The sequence below is a fragment of the Protopterus annectens genome, chromosome 13.part0 (assembly GCF_019279795.1).
Source record: "Protopterus annectens isolate FY-2018-M chromosome 13.part0, PAN1.0, whole genome shotgun sequence".
Lineage (NCBI taxonomy): Eukaryota > Metazoa > Chordata > Ceratodontiformes > Protopteridae > Protopterus > Protopterus annectens.
Genome location: NC_056747.1, coordinates 448,642,697 through 448,666,324, shown reverse-complemented (window position 1 = coordinate 448,666,324; position 23,628 = coordinate 448,642,697). Strand labels below are relative to the sequence as shown.

Below are 23,628 nucleotides of genomic sequence, written 5' to 3'. Positions count from 1 at the left end.
CAAGTTAACAATAGGTACAGGTGACTGGCATTTTTACTTAAGATAGCAGTCATGAAATGGCCTGCTTCCTACATCAACTTTGCATTTAACTTTATTCTGGCTTGCAGCCATGACTTATTACAAACTCTTGCAGAAAGTTACTACTGTTTACAGACTGCAAGTTATAAACAAAGAATAGTTACTTCTGCAGCTAAAATTAGAGATGTGTGCAACTGCAGTCAATTAGGTAAGTAAGCACTTGCTGGAAAGTTTGCATGACTGGAGTAAGGTATAGCATTTTTTACTTTTTTAAAACATTTTTGGTTACCCTCTGGGAGCCAGATAGTGTTATGTCGAGGGTCGGATTTGGCCCCGGGGCCAGACGCTGTGCACCACTGCTTTAAGGAATAGTACTTATAGTACCTTTGGCATTTAGCAATTGCCTGAACCACTTAATTGTAGTAGCCTTGGTGTATAGTGTTGCCCCCCCCCCCCAATCCATGTTATTCCTGTTGTATCATGCTCCCCTGATAAACATCTGTTCAGACATTCCTGTTGGCTAGTGGTCTCCCTATCCAATATTGTAGACTCTGCTCATTAGCCTATGCATGTATTATAGTCATCCCAACCTCCCCCACCTACACACACACACAGCTCCTCACATACACACACTCGCACACCCCCTAAACACTACTTTATCACTTAACTCCCCAGTACTTACCTTTACCATGATGGATGTAAACTAGCAAATGGGAATGGCTGTGCTAATCTACACAGCTCAGCAGTGGAAATGCCTTACCACAAGCAGTTCTAGGGGACAGCAAATGGCTAATAAGCATTTGAATCTATCGCAGACTGCTTCATCAACCTCTAGCACAGCCACAGAGACAGCCCACAATGGTCCTGCATGTCTTCATGAAAAAGCACTGTGGTAGAGTTGTCATTGAAATTTGAAAAATTTACCACAACCTGTACACCTAGCAGTACATTTTATGAACCCCCCCCCCCATACTATCTTCCAGACAAAATCAATGTTTGGTATCATGAGGAACCTCTGTAAAGACTGCATCATTACACATTTCCTCCAGAACTGCAGCTCAGACATTGCCAATAAATTCCTTCATGCACCTGCATTCCTTTATGTTGGTGATCCCCTCTATGGATCACTGCTCATGCCAGAACTGGTCTAAACTTTCAGGTTTTAGTGTCCACATAATGAGCAGTGGGTCAGGCTGGTGGAAAAAGGCTAACAGCACGTAAGGTAAATTTATGAAAAGATATTACAGGAATTAAATCTATTCTTATATGAGGACAGGCAAGAATGGGAAAATAACTCATCTAAAGACATAAAATCCCTCAAACTCCAGGATGAATCCTGGCACTTCTGGAAATTTAATCACACTACAGAAATCAGAAAGTAGATTACAAATCTAATGAATCTGGCCAAATAAAACATTAGAAGACACAAGTCATTCCATGATGCACATTCAATACTCTCTTAAATACAGCCGTAGGAAATGTGGGAAAGTCAACAACCTGACAGGACATAACCTGACTCAGACTTCCATTAGTACTTCCTTCAGCTTGTCTGGAGGTAATTTCCACAGACACTTTCACAACCTCCACAAATGTGTTGAAAACACCCCAACAACTCATACCCTCAACCCACCACAGTATCTTCTTCTCTTTTAGTTTCTCTAGATCTCATCCAAAAACTTTATTCCTTTAATGAAATAAATACAGCTGGAAACTCACTCAGGTACAGACAACCTACAGCCATGGTGAATATACCACTGTTGTGACTTCACTGTCACACCCTTAAAACACATCTTTAATCTTTGTCTTACTGCCAAAATCATGCCTAATATGTGGAAATCTGTCATAATTAAATCTGTGCCCAATCAAAAACACCCCACTCTCATCACAGCATTGCCCTATTTCCATCCACCCAATCCTGTGCAAAGTCTTTCAGAAAATTGACTACCTTCAAATCACACATTATTTTACTATCCACCACCTTCTCTCAAAAGCAACACGACTTCTGGTCAAGAGGAGCATGGCCACAGACATCTGGTCTCTGACCCCTGAAACTATCGTGTCAATAAACAAAGGCAAATTCTTTGGTACAATTTTTTCTAGACCTCACCAGATCCTTTAACGTAGTCAATCACTCCTCTCTTATAATCTATCTTTCAAAACTAGGTTTAACCTTGATGCCATCCCTTGGTTCCAAAGTTATCTGACCAACTGCCACTTCTCAGTGACCTCTAACTCCTATACCCGTCTCTCCTTTCCACTACTCAAAGGTGTACCTCAAGGATCTATTCTTGCACAGATTCTGTCCTCAATATACATCAATAAACTTTCGCTCACCCTTCCTTACCTTCCACTCCTCCCCTATGCAAATACCATGGTCCTCTACCACTCCAACCACTCCCTAACTACTTCACAGCAAGATGTCCAATCTGACGTCAGTCACCTCAGTGAGTGGATTATTGCTAAAAACCTCATACTAAATGCATCCAGCACTAAATCTATGCTTTTTGGTACTAAACAAAAACTTAGCAGATTTAAGAAAACTAACGATCTATGATCATAATCACCATCCCATAGAGGAAGTATATTCTATCAAGTATATTGGTCTCTGTTTAGACCCCCTCAATCAACTGCATCCTGACAGACATTTTAAAAATAATCCCCTACTTTTCCAGGGACAAAACATATTCCCATTCCCCTTACACCCCAGCAGGCCTGCAATAAGGAATGGAATCCTACTCCCTCTTACATCAACACCCTCTACTAAAAGCTGTACCACTAGTCACACAACAGAAAACAAAATATGTAGATTTATTACACACTCCCCAAGAAATCAGCATCACTGTATAACACTAAAAAAGGCGAACCAACTCCCAGTTAACCAAACTGCAGATCTGTTCCAAGGATCTTAACTATTCAGACTCCTACATGAAAACACTCTTCCTGCATTAACATCAAAGCTAATAAGATACACCCTCACATATAATCTCAGAAACCTGAACCACTTAAGAGCTAAAACACAAATCCTACAATTCAGGCCACATACCTCTGATCACGCATTCTCAATTCTCAGGCCCAAACTTGTGAGTCCCTCCCCACCTGACATTAAAGATTCATCCTCTTACTCCAAGTTCTGTTCTCTACAAAAATCACATTTAGTTTACTTTAACTCTTTTCCACTGTAACACATCCACTAAGATCCTTTGCTCCTTTTCCCACTTCTAATTTACTCTATTCTAATTTTTCTAATGTTTTGAAACTTTTGTACATAAAGGAAATAAATACATTGGATTTACCTTGTATCCTAACCACTATACTACTTCTGTACTATTTTACTGTCATGCATGTTACTGTACTCTTGTCTTTTTTGCATGTCTAGTCATTTTCCAACCCATTGGTTAGAAATGATCAGTGCTGTACCCAATACAACAAATTCAGATAAGTAACTAAATGTGGGCTTGGTGTTGCAATCCAGTAAACATAGCCCTAACAGACATAAACACAGGAGCATGCGCACACCAGCGAAGGGCACAAATGTCCATACAGTGATACGAGTGCATACATCAGCCACCAGGGGCAAGAGTTAAGGACTTAACCACACCCCAATAAGTCAAAGAAACTCCAGTTGCTGTCCAAGGTCAATGAAGGCCACCTCCAATGTATATCTTACACTTTTATTGTACAAAAATGCACACTAACACCATAAAATACACTTCAACGGACTTAGCGCTTTCATTTCCTAACCCGGAAACATCATCAGCGTTAACTTACTCATCCCACCTTACCATTTAAATAGACCCAACACCTTTCCCATTAGTCATAAATTAATTGAAACTCGTTTAAAAAAACATCACCCTGCTTATTGTTTTTAACTTTTTATAAAAGAATACTTGCATAAACACACCATGTTAAGTAATGCACAAACCATATATATAAAAATATACAAAAACACATTACACATATTCAATCATTTTTACATAGTACAAAATAGCTAATTTATCATTATCTATGTATTACTGAACATTAAATATTTATTTAATATTTAATATGTGCTTGCTCTTATTCTAAGTGCTGGCACAAGTGAAATATGGTCATTAAGGCCCGGTGGGCTACAAACATCCAACCGTAATTGCCATATTAACTCCCTTAATTCCAGCTGGGCTTCCCAATCCCCACCCCTTTCATTTCTTTTGCCCTCTTCAATGACCCAAAACAACTTAAACTCAGCTTGAGGACATGTTACTGTATGTCTGAAAAGGGCATTAGTTTCTCTCTTTCTATTAATGTCATACATGTGCTCATATATTTTATGTTTCAGACTCCGCTCAGTCTTCCCAATATAATATGAACCACATGTTATGCATTTAGCTAAATAAATTATACCCTTTGACTGACAGTTGTGATATCCCTTAGGATAGAATGACATATTGATACACTCTAGTTCTAAAGTCCCTTGATTATATACAAAAGGTCATTGTGGACACCTGCCACATTTATACGTTCCAACCTTTCTCTTACTTCTTTCTTCCTGTTCTTTTTCAAAATTTTCTTTCAAGTTCCTACTCCTCTTGTACCCAAATTTTAAGTTTTTAGAGAAAATTTTTATACTATTAGGCATAAATGAAAATAATATTCAGTTTATATGCATTATGTTCTTTATACCCCTTGTGTCTTGGTTGTAGGTTAACATCATATACACATCCCGTCTCATTTCTCTCATTTTCCTTCCTCTTTTGTTGATTTTCTACCAGTTCTCCACCACTATTCTGTCATTTCAGTAATAGTGGTATATATTTCCGATTACATCCTGTCAATACTTCTTTAATATGTTCTATAATCTCCACAGGGTAACCTCTTTCTTCAAATGAACTTTGTATATAATCTAATTCTACCCTAGTATCCTCTACTCAGATGTCATCTGTATTGCCCTAATCATTTGACCCTTAATTATATTCCATTTTTGTTTAATAGGGTGATTACTACTATAGTATAAATATGAATTTGAAAAACATTCTTTCCTATACAATTTAGACAAATTTCTTATTTACATTGTCTTTCAATATAGTAGTATCCAAAAAGTTCACTTGTTCATCCCATATTGTATATGTAAATTCTAAAAACTCTGTAGTATGGTTAATGTATCTTACAAAATTATCTATTTCTTCTCTAGGCCCCTTCCAAACCAGACGTATGCCGTCCAAAAATCTAAAATACGCTTTTATAAACTGCTTATACTGGAGTCAAAAATAACATTTTTCTCCCAGTATAATAATACTATATTAGCTACTATGGGGGGCACACGCTGCACCCATCGGTATTCCATTGATTTGGTGGTATAACTCTCCTTAAAAATATATAAAATTATTTTTCATCATCAATTCTACACTTTCTAATATTAAGTTGAATTCTCTACCATCCACAAATTCAAATTCTATCATCATTTCTTCCAATCATTTTAACCCCAGTTCATGTGGAATCACAGAAAATAAATCTTTAACATCCACTGTAATAAACCTATAATCAACGTCATACGTTAGCTTCCAATCTTTGTAAGGAAATCCCACGAATCAATAAGTATATGCGGGTAAAATTTATAAAAAGGTTTAAGCTTTGTATCCACATATATAGCTAGAGGCTCAATTTTGGACCCTCCAGATGAAACAACAGGTCTCATTGGTGGGTCCGTGGGGTTCTTGTGTGTCTTCGGAATTCCAAATATGCTTGAAATAAATGGTTTAGGTACTCTCAAAAAATCATACAATGTTTTGTCTACAGCCCCTTGCATTAGATTATCTTCCAAACTCAAATCAATCTTGTGGTAGGCTATGTTAACTTCATTTCGCGATACTTGATTATCTACCTTCCACATTTAATATTTCAAGCATTTTCCCCATATATTCACACTTTTGCATTATAACACCACCTCCCCCTTTGTCCAGTTTCATTATTCTAATTTCTTTATTGTTAGTAATTTCATTCATAACTTTCTTTTCTTCCGAACTAATATTATTAGGGTACCATTTCCTTCCGTTTCTATAATAACCTTTAATGTCATTACTTACAATTATTTCAAAATTAACTAAATCCGGTACCAATGGGGGATTAATAATACTTTTATTTTTCACTGGCTCAATCCTTGTACCTCCTTCAAACATAGTAGCTAAATTCAAATTTCTAATCAAACATCTTGGTGTCCAGCAAAGTACTGGCTAGATTCCCTCTCCTAGTTGGAATAAATTTAAAACCTTTTTTAAAAAGTTTAAATGTCTTTCATCCATATCCACTTCTGCATAATTATAAATTTTAAAATTTTCCATCTCATATATACACCCTTTCTTAACAATAACACCCTGTTCTATATTTATTTGTGACACTTATCTCCTTTCCCAGTGTTCCCTGGGTGGGCACATAGGCTGCACACAATTCCTCTGGTTGTTCCAGTATGGCCCCTGTTGACCCCTCCCTTGCCTCCCTACCCCCCTCAATGTCATCGGTGCATATGTCGGTTGTACTGCTAAATTTCTTATTCTCTCTGATCTCCTTGGTGGGTCTACCTCTAAAGGGATTTCCCTGCCTTGTCCTTCCATCGTCTCAACCTAACTATCATGTCCAGTACTTTCTTCATTAAAATATACTCCATTTCTCTTGTCATAACTTCCCTTTACTATATATGCTTTTCCATCCCTCTAGTCTTTCAGATCTCTTTCTAACTTACCAACCTTCCTTTTTCAATTATTTCTTTCATACATCTCTACATCTTTAAAAATATATGCATATTTTTTCTTTGTTTCTTCTACCCCAAAAAGTAAGTCTTTGTGAATTTTATCATTCAAAACTTGAATTTCACTTGCCAGCACCTGCAAACATTTTTCATTGTTCTTCACAACTATTTTTATAATATTAAATCCACATTAATTTAAAACATTTACTAATTCTTTAAAAAGTTCCGTTCCTTCATGTATGTTATTAGGGAATCTATTAACACGTAGTCCCTTCGGAACTATCTTGTGTTTTAAACATTCACATAAAAAAACTATCATCTGCCATCAATCCCCTATATTTAAACATTTTTTCTTTTAGCTTTTTGCACATACCGGAATACATCTCATTACACTGCATAGGTGTTGGGTAACAACAAAATCCTTTTAATTAAGCCAAGTATTGAAGTCCAGTTCTAAATAATATCCCCATCCAGAGTCACGATTCTCCAAGCAAGTCTCGGTCAAATGCTCGTGGCGTTCTCTGCCATTCACCCTCTGCTCTGCCATTTCATCTCCAAGAACTCCGTTCCGGTCATCTGTTACGCCTCCTCATTCTCGTTCAGCCGGAAATGACATTCCCGTAATGTGGTTTCCCTGACAACAGGGTATAGTTCCTTCCTGAGTAAGCGAACCATTCTGTTCATTATTCTATCGAGAATAAAAATTAACAAGACTACTTAAGTCTTGTATCAATGTTCTATTACTTGGCCCGGCATAACCATTGCTGTTTAGGCACAAAGGTGTTTGCATGTCCAAATTAGTAACCTGGGAGGCAGCTCGTCTCCTGGAAAAAGCCATTTCACCAACCCAGACTGCAACCAGTATTCAAAGTGGAACACCTGAAGTCATGAAATCACAAACCAATAAGTCCAAAAAACTCCAGTTGTTGTCCAAGGTCAATGAAGGCCACCTCCAATGTACATCTTACACTTTTATTGTTCAAAAATGCACACTAACACCATAAAATACACTTCAACGGATTTCAACGAACACCCCCTCACCCCAATAGGTACATGTAGGACTGTTTTGAGAAAGAGTGGGGTGCTGATGGTCAGCAGGCAAACAGTGGATAATAACATTACAATAAATAAAAACAAAGAAGGTAGAAAGTGGCATAACTACCAGATTGACAGCATAGAATACACCTGGAAAAGTCCTTTTTCAAGGAGAGAGTAATAACAAGATAGAAGAGCTTACTCCAGAGATGGAGGACTGCACCATTACCATTACTTCCAGAACTGCAGCTCAGATAAAGTCAGTAAATTTCTTCATAAATCTGCATTCATTTCTGTATGATAAATTTTGTCTGTACAGTGCAAGCTTCAGTTACAGTCAAGAAAGCCCACTCCAAACTGTTTTGTAAATTTGCCCTTGCAAATTGACACCACATCCATCTTCTCCACTTTTTTGCCTAGGTACACTCCTACTAGGAGAATGGCATCTTCTGAGGCTTCATCTCTACATACCCCTCTTACCCCAGGACTACTGTTTACTTTTAGTGTCCATAAAAGGAGCAACAGGTCAGGCTGGTACAGAAGTTATTTACAAAGGCTAACAGTGCAATGAAAGACATGTGCGGCAAAAGTACAAGGAGTTATTACAGGGGCCGAGTCATACATGAAAACATGAAAGAAAGGGAATAGGCATGGGTTCACTAGACATAATGGAAATAGAGCTTAAAATGAAAACCGTCCTATGTACACAAAATGCCTGCATTTAAGTAATCTTATCCTTGAAAGAGGGACACAGTCCTCTTTACATGCTGGTTTCTAGGTTGCCTCCCGTGTCAGTTAGCCCTTCAACATTGTGGATATATCCCCACACCATAACTGTATAGCTTGTACAAGTGCCAGTCTACTCCTGCTGGCAGATATAAATGTTATGTATTTAAAACTATGTTGTACACACCACATGGTGTATTAAGAAGTTTTACCAGACCAAAGCTTCTGCTTCTTACTGTCCCAGGAGTTTGTACATCTTGGTCACTGAAACTGATGATACTCATCAAGCATAAACATAAAAGTTGAAGCTATGAAATCTGTTGAGCAGTCTTGAAGTTAAGAAAAGTATTACATTTGGCATGTTAGATTTTACCATCATACCCTCTAAAAGGGTTATATGTGCCACAAGAAACGTTTTGGGGCCGAACGTCTAATTTTTAGTATTAAAACATGAAAACATTCATTTGGGTACCACATTTCTCTCTCTCTCATTCTGCTCCTCCCTGGTTAGAACATCTACTAGTTAATTTTACTTGCATCATTCCTCGACATTTAGTCGATTAACAGATAACTTTTGCATATTGTCATGAGTAACCTGTCTGTAAAGCAACAAATTCATACTGATGAAGTGAAGAGAACTTAATGGAAAATACTTGCATGTGAATCCTGCACACTTAAGTTTACGCTCGATCATTAAGAAACTTCTGGTGTTGCACCACAAACTGGGTTACTGTGGTCCTGTTATGCTCCTTTATTCCTACGTAACTGCATGACAGTTTTGTTTCCTGACTACTGATCACTTTTAAGGCCACTTAAAAACTAAAGTTTCAAAATTATGAGAAAAGTTGGTTAAATCTACAGAAACCACACCTAGATGACATTTCAGCTGACACTCGCTATCCAAAGAAAACCAATAATTTTGATCAAAACACTAAGACAATAAATGAAAAAAGGAAAAAGTAACATTGAAAAAAAAAAATTGTTTTATTAGAAAAATTCATAGAAATTATATTTTGGTAAATATCTCAAGAAACATTAAAGTACTGTTCCCTTATGGAGGTGGGAGATGAGGGGAGAGGCCTTATGAAATGCATCAACATATGATCATGTGAAAGACATGGCTAGTGTTTAGATCTAATCATGTAACAAGGTTGGCTAGTGTTCAGTAGTGCAAAAAGAAAACAAAGTAGTTGGCTATTTCCTCATGTTTACCAAAATCCTTTTGCTTGTCTATTAAAGTGCATTTCAGACATCCTGTGCTTTGTCCATTAACTTCAGCACGGTCACTCATTACTTAAAGTTTAATGCCCACTGGGGCAATGCCACAGAAGACTAAGATTCGGGAATGAAAAACAGGTCCATAGTTGTAATGCCTTACACTGTGGGCAGCGCCATATTCCCTTCTGTACAGTAGCAAGGCTGGTAAAAATGGAGTAGTTAAGCCTTTGGCATTCATCACATGCCATCATGGTGGTCTAATTTAGTGTTCCATAACCTTGGTTTTCTACACTGTCTTCCGAAAGAGAAGAGGATGCTGTTATCCCTGTTATCGAAAGTGAACCTGCAAAAAAAGAAAAAAGAAAATTAAGGAACTCTGAAATGGATCCATTATTAGCAACAACAGTGAGATTGCTTGTACACGGTTTCCACAATAACAGAGAAGCAAAAGTTTAAGATATATTCGCTTTGCTTGCTTATATTGCTAAGCATACTAAGACAATTTTTGAAAAACATTGTGGAGTTCTGTCCACTCCAGCACAGCAGCCCATTAAGAAACTTGTAACAACAGTGATGGTTTGGTTATTTATTTATTCATTCCTCTAGTTTGGCAAATAAGCCAGTGTACTTGTCTTGTAACCATTTTCATATAATTCCTGGGCAGTACACATGGCAAAAATGAACTTATACAGATTAACATTATTAACACTACACACTAATATATCATATACATTAACATAAGGTACTCAACAGTATAAGCAGTCAGAATTCACAGCTACGGCTAAAAGTAATGTTTTTCGTCTTTTCCCGGTTAGGGGTCACCACAGTGGAACTCCGGTCCGCTAATGAATGGCAGTAGATTTTTACAGTGCAGTGTTGCCAGCCCAATGCCCACCCTTCAAGGAAGGCACACCTACATACGCTTGCATCTACCTGCACGTCTTTAACATCACTCGACCGCGGGGAGGACATGCAGACTCCACACAGGAGGAGCTCCAGCTGAGAATCGAATGGGAGAACCTCTTGTTGTGAGGTGACAACGCTAACCGCTGCACCACAGCTAAGACTGATGCAGTTAGAACAGTTTATTTCATTTATGGAAGTGTACAAAATCTACAGTGGAAATTGCATTCCTAGTACTGTTAGATTAGATGCAGGCTAAAACAGCATATGTGTCATTTAAACTCCTACAGGCTCTGACACAGAAAAATGTAATTGTAAACTAATATGCCACAATTAAGATACAGCTTGTTTTTATATATTCCAGTGCATTGCAACATGTTTTTGGGTCTGATGAATCTGGTCTACTGTGCAAAGTTATAATGACCATTTTTAATAACAATCAATGCAGAGTTAAATATGTTGCAAATATCACAACTAATCCTTCACACGTGACAGTTGTACTGGTTTTATTCAATGATGCAAAAACTGTGACAAGGAATAGCCAGTCAAAATGAAGGAAACCGTACATGACTTGGAACTATAATGTACAGCATCCTGCAGGTTTATAAGATAATTAACAGAACTCAAGTATACAAATACTTATTTACCACCAGTTAAAGATCTGTGTGCCATTTATTAATTTCAGAGTAGCTAGTCCTTCTGATACAGATATAAATGCATCCAGTGACTGCACTACTAGTGAGCGGTGCAGGCTGTAAAATCTAACAGCAATACACAAGTAGTAAAAACATACCAGACATTCCCTTAAAGTGTTCTCAAAAGTGTGGTGTCAATGGACCCTGCTCCTTACCTAATTACAGTGGCTTAGAACACAGCCAACAGATTAAGCAAAGTTCAGCCCACATGTCACCAACTCAAGCTGCTACATGCTCTCTGTAATATAACAGTAGCACACTCCTAAATTTCTCTATCAACATTTAACCACCCTTGACATCTGCTCTACTCCAGTTCTGTATGCTGGTGAACACCAGTCTTTCTTCAGTTTGTAATACCTCTTCTTTGTGCCTTAGTATCCTGTATAAGTGATCAGTAAGAGAAACAGGTTAGAAACAAAAAAAAAATCATCTTACCACTGCTCTGCAGGGTTAGGGCTAGAGGTGGGAGTCCACTTGTACACACCTCAAAGACTAATGCAAGTGTTTTTTGTGTGTGTTTGTGCATGTGTACATATTAAGACACAGTACACTTATCTAAGCTATGATGGGAGAAGACCACGTTAACAAGAATTATATGACCACTGTACATATCTGTCTGTCTGCACATTGCATATGTTTTCTCTCTGTTGTCTGTCAAAGTACCTATTACACAGCAACGAGCACACGCAGCTAGTAACACTGAGCAGGATGGACTATGAGCTAGCATGCTGGTACAATGGAGGGGGTGTGGATACAGGCTTTGCCACAGCTTGACATCATCTACTGGAGACTGGTAAGTATCCATACTACTAAACATTTTAGCAATGAGGTGTGAGAATACATCTTAAGGTCACAAGGACAATGCAGCATGACAGCAAGAGACATCATTGCATACTAAACCTCCAGTTCTGGAGAGTTCTCTCCCGTCTTTAGCTTTCATTTTCCTTGCAAAAATAAAAAAAAAAATATTTTCCAAAGGTTACTTTTATCATGTCTCCCCTCCCAGGTTCATATAGAGTTAACAAGGATCATATACAGAGGATCTGTATCAGATAAGTGGGACAAAAAAAGCCTGACTGAAGGGTTTGCTATGAAATATTATACAAATAGCTTATCATCTAAATTCAGTATAGAAATATAGCAATACATTTTAATAAAGAACAAGGACACATTCTTTAGTACCGCCTGTTCTCATATCTCTGACAGTTTTCAATGTTCCTTACTACGGACCAAAGAGATTACTATAGTTTTCAGTACTAATTTGATAATGCCTTCTACTTAAGACTCTTCATTCTGCCAATCCAGACCTTACCTGGTGTGTGTAAATGTCTTACATCATCTCCTATCTATATCTACAGCACAGCCTTTTCCATTATTCCAAAAGGCATACAAAGACGCAAATACAGGCCACTTGAGTACTGCAGATGGCTCTTACAAAACTCCTCTTCTCACCCACCTTTAGCTCAACTAATATTTGCTCAGTCCCAAGCATATCTGAAATTCTCAAAAGATATACCCTGGACCGCTGCTTCATGCAATACACTACACAGGCCCCTACCAATCACTGTGATGTACTCTTTCCTCAAACTGGTTTTGAACCATCCCCATTCCAACTGCCTCTTGTCCCTGCCCCTCCCCCATGCACTTCCTTTTCAACTCCATGCCTCCCTCTTACTTTCATTAATGCATTGCTTCCAGTTCATGTTCTCTTTTTCATTCTCTGCTCCAAATTGTGCATGTCCATATCTTTAACCCTCTGCTCACACTGTGGCCCCTGTATACCAATCTCCATTCTAGTGACAGTGCACACTTTTCTGATGGACTAACCTCTTTTCTTATAATGGTTACCACAGCTACATACATTACTCTGGATATGTCATTAACAGTGACTTGCACAATGAAAGGATGCTCTCAGCATCTCTGGCATACACTGCTTGCACTACATAAACAAGCATCCCGCTGGTCCTTGCCACTGCAGTTTTACATAGCACTATATGATTCAGTTTAAAGGTCACTACACCACCTGATCCTTGTGGAACTTTCTCTGTCGTTAGGATCATCCCATCAAGAATTCCCACCCTAAAACACATTCATACAATTTTACATTTACATTAAATTCCAACTGCCACCTTGGATGTCCCCTAGAGCAACATTTAGCATAGAATTACAAAGTGAAAAAGATCTCAGCACTGAATGCTGTCGCATACTCCACTGCTGAACTGTTTTAATTTCCCTGTAGCTTCCAGAGTCTTCCTCAGATAATTTAGCCAGTTTTAAATTTACTATGACATTTTATACCACATTTTCATATTATTTTTTGACCAACCTCAGCTGAGGCAGTGTTGAAGAATTTGACAATGTTTAGGTAAACCACATTCACAGGGTTTCCCTTGTGCACATCAGTGCTCATCCAGGCATAGTCCTGAATCATCTGCTGTATGAAGCCATACTATTGCTTGGCAACAACCATTCAGAGGCTCCCCGGGCAGCCTCACAGAATCTCTTCTATAACTTGCCCTGGAATCAAATGAAGTATTGCAGGTTTGTAATTACCTCAGTTTGCCACAGTCACCTTTGTACAAGGAAAGCCTCTTTGCCAAGTTCCTTTCCTCCAGCACCAATATAGTTACTAAGGGCAGATTATAAAGTTCTGCCAATGGATTACTCAGAAGTACTAGTAGGGTACAGCCTATGAATGGCAAGCTTAATTAAGCTACTCTGGCCTTGACTGGCTTCTGCACAGACTCCCTGTGATGCTAGAGACAAAAATGTATGCACATGACACAGCACTTACTTATACCTTTAATGGAGACGTAATCCGATCACAATGCAGGCACATGTATATGACACAACACTTATACCTTTACTGAAGAGGTAATCATAGAATAATGTATGCACATGTAAGTGACACAACACTTATACCTTTACTGAAGACATAATCCTAGAACAATGCAGGCACATGCATATGACACAACACTTATTTACACCTTTACTGCAGAGATAATCCTACAACAATGCAGGCACATGTACATCACACAACACTTACTTATACCTTTACTGCAGAGGTAATCCTACAACAATGTAAGCACATACATAACACACAACACTTATTTATACCTTTACTGTAGAGGTAATCCTACAACAATGCAGGCACATGTACATCACACAACACTTATTTATACCTTTACTGTAGAGGTAATCCTACAACAATGCAGGTACATGTACATCACACAACACTTATTTATACCTTTACTGTAGAGGTAATCCTACAACAATGCAGGCACATGTACATCACACAACACTTATTTATACCTTTACTGTAGAGGTAATCCTACAACAATGCAGGCACATGTACATCACACAACACTTATTTATACCTTTACTGTAGAGGTATTCCTACAACAATGCAGGCACATGCATATCACACAACACTTATTTACAGTTTTACTGGAGAGGTAATCCTACAACAATGCAGGCACATGTACATCACACAACACCTATTTATACCTTTACTGGAGAGGTAATCCTACAACAATGCAGGCACATGTACATCACACAACACTTACTTATACCTTTACTGTAGAGGTAATCCTACAACAATGCAGGCACATGTACATCACACAACACCTATTTATACCTTTACTGTAGAGGTAATCCTACAACAATGCAGGTACATGCATATCACACAACACCTATTTATACCTTTACTGTAGAGGTAATCCTACAACAATGCAGGCACATGTACATCACACAACACTTATTTACACATTTACTGCAGAGGTAATCCTACAACAATGCAGGCACATGTACATCACACAACACCTATTTATACCTTTACTGTAGAGGTAATCCTACAACAATGCAGGTACATGTACATCACACAACACTTACTTATACCTTTACTGTAGAGGTAATCCTACAACAATGCAGGCACATGTACATCACACAACACCTATTTATACCTTTACTGTAGAGGTAATCCTACAACAATGCAGGCACATGTACATCACACAACACTTACTTATACCTTTACTGTAGAGGTAATCCTACAACAATGCAGGCACATGTACATCACACAACACTTATTTATACCTTTACTGTAGAGGTAATCCTACAACAATGCAGGTACATGTACATCACACAACACTTATTTATACCTTTACTGTAGAGGTAATCCTACAACAATGCAGGTACATGCATATCACACAACACCTATTTATACCTTTACTGGAGAGGTAATCCTACAACAATGCAGGCACATGTACATCACACAACACCTATTTATACCTTTACTGTAGAGGTAATCCTACAACAATGCAGGCACATGTACATCACACAACACTTACTTATACCTTTACTGTAGAGGTAATCCTACAACAATGCAGGTACATGTACATCACACAACACCTATTTATACCTTTACTGTAGAGGTAATCCTACAACAATGCAGGTACATGTACATCACACAACACTTATTTATACCTTTACTGTAGAGGTAATCCTACAACAATGCAGGCACATGTACATCACACAACACTTATTTATACCTTTACTGTAGAGGTAATCCTACAACAATGCAGGCACATGTACATCACACAACACTTACTTATACCTTTACTGCAGAGGTAATCCTACAACAATGCAGGCACATGTACATCACACAACACTTACTTATACCTTTACTGTAGAGGTAATCCTACAACAATGCAGGCACATGTACATCACACAACACTTACTTATACCTTTACTGTAGAGGTAATCCTACAACAATGCAGGTACATGCATATCACACAACACCTATTTATACCTTTACTGTAGAGGTAATCCTACAACAATGCAGGCACATGTACATCACACAACACCTATTTATACCTTTACTGTAGAGGTAATCCTACAACAATGCAGGCACATGTACATCACACAACACTTACTTATACCTTTACTGTAGAGGTAATCCTACAACAATGCAGGCACATGTACATCACACAACACTTACTTATACCTTTACTGCAGAGGTAATCCTACAACAATGCAGGCACATGTACATCACACAACACCTATTTATACCTTTACTGTAGAGGTAATCCTACAACAATGCAGGCACATGTACATCACACAACACTTACTTATACCTTTACTGTAGAGGTAATCCTACAACAATGCAGGCACATGTACATCACACAACACTTATTTATACCTTTACTGTAGAGGTAATCCTACAACAATGCAGGTACATGTACATCACACAACACTTATTTATACCTTTACTGTAGAGGTATTCCTACAACAATGCAGGCACATGCATATCACACAACACTTATTTACAGTTTTACTGGAGAGGTAATCCTACAACAATGCAGGCACATGTACATCACACAACACCTATTTATACCTTTACTGGAGAGGTAATCCTACAACAATGCAGGCACATGTACATCACACAACACTTACTTATACCTTTACTGTAGAGGTAATCCTACAACAATGCAGGTACATGTACATCACACAACACTTATTTATACCTTTACTGTAGAGGTAATCCTACAACAATGCAGGCACATGTACATCACACAACACTTACTTATACCTTTACTGTAGAGGTAATCCTACAACAATGCAGGCACATGTACATCACACAACACCTATTTATACCTTTACTGTAGAGGTAATCCTACAACAATGCAGGCACATGTACATCACACAACACTTATTTATACCTTTACTGTAGAGGTAATCCTACAACAATGCAGGCACATGTACATCACACAACACTTACTTATACCTTTACTTGAGTGGCAGTCCTAGCAGCAGCACTACCTAGTGTCCATGAGTAGCAACAGCACAGATGGTTGTTTGACACATCAGTTGAAAGGTAGCACCAACCAGTATATCACCTACCACAACTATCTCATCCATTCTTCTTCTCCAGTGGTATGAAATTCATACTTCTCAACTGCTGCTGGTTTCACGGATCTGACTGACTTTGGCTCAAGTTTTTGCTCTGTCACTCCTAAGCCCTCTTTAAAACCTGGTGATTTTATGAATAAAAGGGAATGGATTGCACTTAATTAGAGCTGTAGACTTCTTTTATTTCATAAAATGCATGCTAATTCACATTCTCCTATTCTGTCAACCTAAATATTTAAAAAAATGTCCCTGATTTTTTTGTGGATTTTTCCCAGATTCTGGAGGTAAGAGGTTGACAGATAGAACGGTAGGGGTATAACAGTAAAGAAAAGCTGATATTTCCCTTTTTGTGTTTTGTGTACTATGTCATGTAGAAACAAGAAAAGCAAATGACAGCAAACACAAATATATAGATTTCTCTTGAGTAGTCTCCATAAAGATCATCATATACTATAGTCTGCAAATAACACTGTGCTGCAAATCACTCAACCATGCATTATGTACAGCTATAAGTGGCTACCTTTCTTTACACCAATGCATTTTAAAATTTGATAACATTTGTGCATTTTAATGCCCCTCGGGTCTTTCTTTAAATCAGAATTGCTACATTTTAATGCAGCTAACTGCTTAATATTACAAATAAAAGATGAACTACATCTAAACGCAACTATTCAGTAATGCTGATTGTTTCAAAAATAATATATGAAAAAATAAACTTGTGACTAGAAGTCAATGAATCAGCCTTGTACTTCACTACTGAAACAAGGAAGTAGCTGCCTGCTTGGCAGATGCACAAGTCACAGTGTTTCTAAACATGTTAACATTTGCAATTTTCATTTAATTAAATGAATTATTGCTAACACAGCTGCATCTGCAGCACATTACACAGCCTCTGATACTAAAACAGATTTTTAACTATGATAACCAGGTCACTGAACTGTTGCAGTATGGTCTAAAATCATGAATGTTAGTCACATGGAGTGATATCCAAAGCCTTGGATGCTGACCAAGGACAACAATGGTGCAATCAAATTTGGTCTTTTTTGCCTCTCTTTTGGATGAATTCCAGAGATTAACATAGTGCTGTCAAGTAACTGGAGGACTTCCACATTTTCAAGCAATTTGCTTTGTTTGTAATATTTAATTGGCAGCTAGCCAAGGCAGATATGCCCCCATATGGTGCTGCTCTTTTAAGAGGTACGTGGTGAGTGTAGGGGAAGGATAATTAAATAACTGCTGAGCTTGCATTTTTGATTGCATACAAGTCTGTTCAGTCTATACAAGAACAGAGGTGTTTTTTTAGGGGGGGATGGTGATCACTACTGGTTTGGAGTCTGCAGTATTTAAAGTAACAGTCTGCTTATCAAAGGAAGCATGACCCTCTTCTCTCTTGTTTTTACAAGGCCTTTACATGTACAGACATAGGTGATGAAGGGAACCAACATCAGCCATTGAGCCTTTATGGATGATGCTAAGACAATTTCTTATGACAACTGTTTGTAGTCTATGAAAGACAGAGTAGAAACAAACACCTTAGTTGCTGGAAGAGTTTGAGTTCCTTTCACAGTGAAAATTACTTTGGTTCCTAAACTTCTGAATGATATTCAGAATCCCAGATATCTCCTTCAGGATCTATAGTAATGAAGGTACTGCCAAATATACACTTATACCAGTATATTCAGTGTATTCTAATGTGAAACCAAAAGAGAAATTGGCCAGGCTTAAAATGGCTGCCAAAGATAACTAACCTAGAACTTACCTATGAAGCAGAGACCAGAGCTGCTAATTTAGAGGGAAAGAAAAAGGCAATATGCTTGCAATTTCCGGCTGGCACTTAACACAAAGCATGTAATTATAATGTTAAACATGACATGCTGTTACAATGACTCTTCTCAAAGAAGGCAGACTATGATGTATACACATTCAAGCAATGCTGAAACAGCTACACGGGACATTATGTAACTAACTGAAATCCTATACTCATCAGTACACTACAAAAATCAGGCAGATCTAATACACCTACTCATCAGTACACCACACATTCAGGCAGACCTGATACACCTGTTCATCAGTACACTACACAATCAGGCAGACCTGATACACCTGCTCATCAGTACACTACACAATCAGGCAGACCTGATACACCTGCTCATCAGTACACTACACAATCAGGCAGACCTGACACACCTGCTCATCAGTACACTACACTACACAATCAGGCAGACCTGATGCACCTGCTCATCAGTACACCACACAATCAGGCAGACCTGACACACCTGCTCATCAGTACACTACACAATCAGGCAGACCTGATACACCTGCTCATCAGTATACCACACATTCAGGCAGACCTGATCCACCTCTGACCTTTTTCAGGTGTTGTCTGCATTTTGGACATCAACAACATCTGAACTTCCAGTTTTAATGAGTACTCAACAGAAACATGTACAGGTGTGTCCTGTACTAGTAATTGTGATAACTAATTCACAAACACCACTACTTTCTTATCGTACACTGTAATGTTTTGCTACAAACTTAACTGATTTTGCATTGACTTAACTATAAGCAACATATGCATAAACAGTGATCTAAATTAGAACTATGAAGGCAGAAGTGATGACCACTTTCAAAATTAATACATCAAGAAACTCTCACCCAAAACTGAATCTGATTAAACTCAACAGTTGGAATATGTAGTCACCATAATGGAAGTTATAACAAGTCATCTCAATATATGCTAACCATATTAAACCATGAAGGTGAACCCTATCAGCAGAACTTTCACTTCTTTCATGTAAATACTTTTCCTCCCTAATGAACACGCATGTAATCACAAGGTTTCCTGAGTTAGACTGGAAACGGGCTCTTGTAAATGAAAGGCTGATGGTCTCACTGCATCCACCTGCACACATATGAACCTTCCCATTATTAGGTACCTCTGACATTATACCAGACATTTAAACCCTTTCAATCCGTTTCACTAACTCTGGTCCACATGTTCAGCAATATTTTATTCTTTTGCTCTGCCTGAATAGGCAGCATAAAACAGCTGTGTATGGAGCCCATAGATGTATAACCAAAACATGACCCTATGATTGTGGAATACTTATCCCCATCACACTACTTCATTTCCTAATCTTATTCCACTCTGCACTGCACTGTTTTAACTGTAAGCACTTAAACCTACAGAGGACAAAACCTACAGAGGACACCAGACTCTACCATGAGGTATTCAAACAAAAAGTAAAATGGAATGTTTCTACCACACAATTCTACCCAGTTCCTTTGTCTAACCACATCTTTCCAGTGGAATAATTGCCCTTACTTGGTTCTTATCAAACCCCTATGAGACTGAACCAAAAAGGGCACTCATGCCATGCTAACTTTTCAATATTTTTAATGTCAGTACTAGTAGCTGAAGTTTACTGATGAGCAGCACAATGAAAGGATGATCCATGGTTACCACTGTAAAAGGCATTTAAATCATGGCATTAATGAAGCTGACCTACCTACCTATCCTGCCAGGGCTGCTAGGTTTAGAAAGTGATAGGCACAAAATGCCACTTGATAGAGACCAAGTTTCTGGATTCCACTTCAGGAGTAAATGGTGCGTGTGTGTGTGTGTGTGTGTGTGTGTGTGTGTGTGTGTGTGTGGTATGTGTATATGTGTATGTGTGGTGTGTGTGTGTGTGTGTGTGTGTGTATAAGTGTGTGTGTGTGTGTGTGTGTGTGTGTGGTGTGTGTATAAGTGTGTGTGTGTGTGTGTGGTGTGTGGTGTGTGGTGTGTGGTGTGTGTGTGTGTGTGTGTGTGGTGTGTGGTGTGTGGTGTGTGTGTATGGTGTGTGTGTGTGTGTGTGTGTGTGTGTGTGTGTGTGTGTGTGTGTGTGTGTGTGTGTGTATATACTTTCTTATGTTGAGCAATACCTCCAAAATTTTCCAAATTTAACTAGAATGCTATTCAGCCAAAGCAGTCCTTTCCCTCAGGCTACATGCTCTCACCTAAGCCATCAGCACCAGGCTAGATATTACTTCTGAAAAGGCCCCAAATGGTCTGCCTGGCCAAGGTTAAATTTTCAAGGCCTGAAGTATGAAAAGATGACCAAGTGGCATAAGAGACACCTGAAGTATACACTCTTTTTATGTCAAGCCTTAGACAAAACTATACAGCACTCTGCTGCTTAGGGCAGTGTGCAAAACCTTCACACACCACATAAAGTTCTCCCCCAAATTATATTCTTACAATAGCTGGTAAAAGTGTGACCAGGCCTTTCTGTCAAACAATTCTGTAAGGCTTCAAGAGACTCGCTCTACATTAGTTTGAATGCACAAGGTAAAAAGCAAAAAGATGTGTGGCAGGCACTTAATTTCCTTCTGCCAAAGCCCATCTACACGTAAACAATAAGTAGGGTGATGCATTTTAACAATCTTTAGGTCAGGATGCATCAGGGCTCTGGCTATAACTGACCATCAGCACTCGCGTTACCCAGTCTGGAGATGAATGCAAGTATAACTTTACGTATCTGTGGCAGAAGTCCTCTTCCCAACCCCAAGTTTTGTGCCAACTCCAGGCATGAATATAAGTGAAGCATGTCAAAACATGCTGGATGAATGTCAAGCTCTGCAGTCTGTCTATATCAACTCCAACACTTTTAGTTACTTTCATTTCATATTTAAAGGAACCCTGGAAGTCCAAAACACCAGAGATGGGCAAAATCTACAGATAAAGCCAATATATTCTAATAAGTGCCTCATTATTTTCTTCCTTCCTACATCCTGACCACCCATGGCTCATTCAACTGCAATTTAACTACAGTTTTACTTAAAACAGTTCCAGTCAAGGAGATGGCTCTTTACCTTATACCCAAGGACTCTTCTCAGCCTTGAACTGTTACATCAGTACTTTATCTGACATCTTGCCTTGGAACCAATGTGCTTTCCTATCTGCCCACTAATCACAATCCTCCTTGAATGCCTTCACTATCTGCCCATGAATCACATTCCTCCTTGAATGCCCTCACTATCTGCCCATGAATCGCATCCTTCCTTGAATGCCCTCACTATCTGCCCACTAAGCACATTCCTCCTTGAATGCCCTCACTATCTGCCCACTAAGCACATTCCTCCCTTGAATGCCCTCACAATCTGCCCACTAAGCACATTCCTCCTTGAATGCCCTCACTATCTGCCCACTAAGCACATTCCTCCCTTGAATGCCCTCACTATCTGCCCACTAAGCACATTCCTCCCTTGAATGCCCTCACTATCTGCCCACTAAGCACATTCCTCCTTGAATGTCCTCACTATCTGTCCATGAATCACATTCCTTCTTGAATGCCCTCACTATCTGCCCACTAAGCACATTCCTCCTTAAATGCCCTCACCCTGATAGGCACTGGCATATACTTGTTGCAGTCACACAGAGCACACAGTAAAGCTTTATATTTCCCCATACATTGCCTTGAACTTCTTTGCCTTATCACTTCTTTTGCACAGCTACAGGCTTTCAGGTGTCTCCTCATCGGGTAACTTGTGAAAACATATGCCAAAGTATTGAACAAGCATCTTCAAAAGATAGCCAAATCACTGATTTAGGAGAAAGAATTCAGATTTATTCTTAGCCTTGGAATAATGGCTCAACTCTACCCTGAGAAGACACTGGAGTGGCCACGAGAGGCTAAAGTAATTATCTAAATGTATTTTGGGAACCTGCTGAAGGCATACGACTGGGTGTCCAGAATGTCTTATGGGAGGTGCTACAATAGTACAGAGTCTCATGGCTACTGATGTGTGCTATTAGGTCTCCGTATCTGTGGAGCAAGATGCGTTATCTTTGAGTTCTTGCTTTGTCTTCATCTATTCAGAACTGTACCATTTAACTTATATTCTTCAATGAATATAGTTTTTTTTTTTTGTAAAATTACGTCTTAATACACTAACTCTGATAAATCAACTTTCGTTTTGGGGGTTGTCTTGGTTAAGTTTAGGTTTACATTACCATATCTTTAAAGGCTTCCTTTTCTTTTGTCTGTTGTAAGTCTTTCGTGACTTTTTTAGTTAGGGTTTTAAATTATTGTAGAAGACCAGCAGAGCAATTCCCTATCTGTAGACATCTTCAAATATTATGTCACCACAGGTGTATGATGTAAGAAGAGTGTTTGTAACCACTTCTAAGGTACTTCCACCTCATGGTAATGCAGTCTGTTAATGTTCATCCACATTTTTCCTTGCTTCTCATCTCAGGCAGAACAATGAAACCTGTCTTCCTTTGGTCCCAAACATATCAATGGGTACAAATTCAAGGTCCATCATTAAAAGCTTGGGATTATCTCTATCTTGGATTACTTACACAGACAAGGATCAGATGTGCATACATTTGCTTTAAAACAGACTTCTAGCTGTCCTATGTTG

At 38.6% G+C, this 23,628-nt stretch overlaps 2 protein-coding genes across 2 annotated transcripts in view; both read right to left on the bottom strand.

Moving 5' to 3' along the window:
• The window catches only part of RBM19 (RNA binding motif protein 19), a 1,836,515-nt gene that overhangs the window by 1,072,613 nt on the left and 740,274 nt on the right, over nucleotides 1–23,628 (bottom strand). The gene's annotated exons all lie outside the window — the stretch shown is intronic.
• MFSD12 (major facilitator superfamily domain containing 12) overlaps nucleotides 9,463–23,628 on the bottom strand; it is a 104,093-nt gene continuing 89,927 nt past the window's right edge. The window contains exon 8 of the mRNA XM_044055459.1: nucleotides 9,463–10,058. Within this exon, the coding sequence (XP_043911394.1) occupies nucleotides 9,973–10,058 (86 nt within the window). The 3' untranslated portion in view covers nucleotides 9,463–9,972. The remainder of the gene's footprint in view (nucleotides 10,059–23,628) is intronic.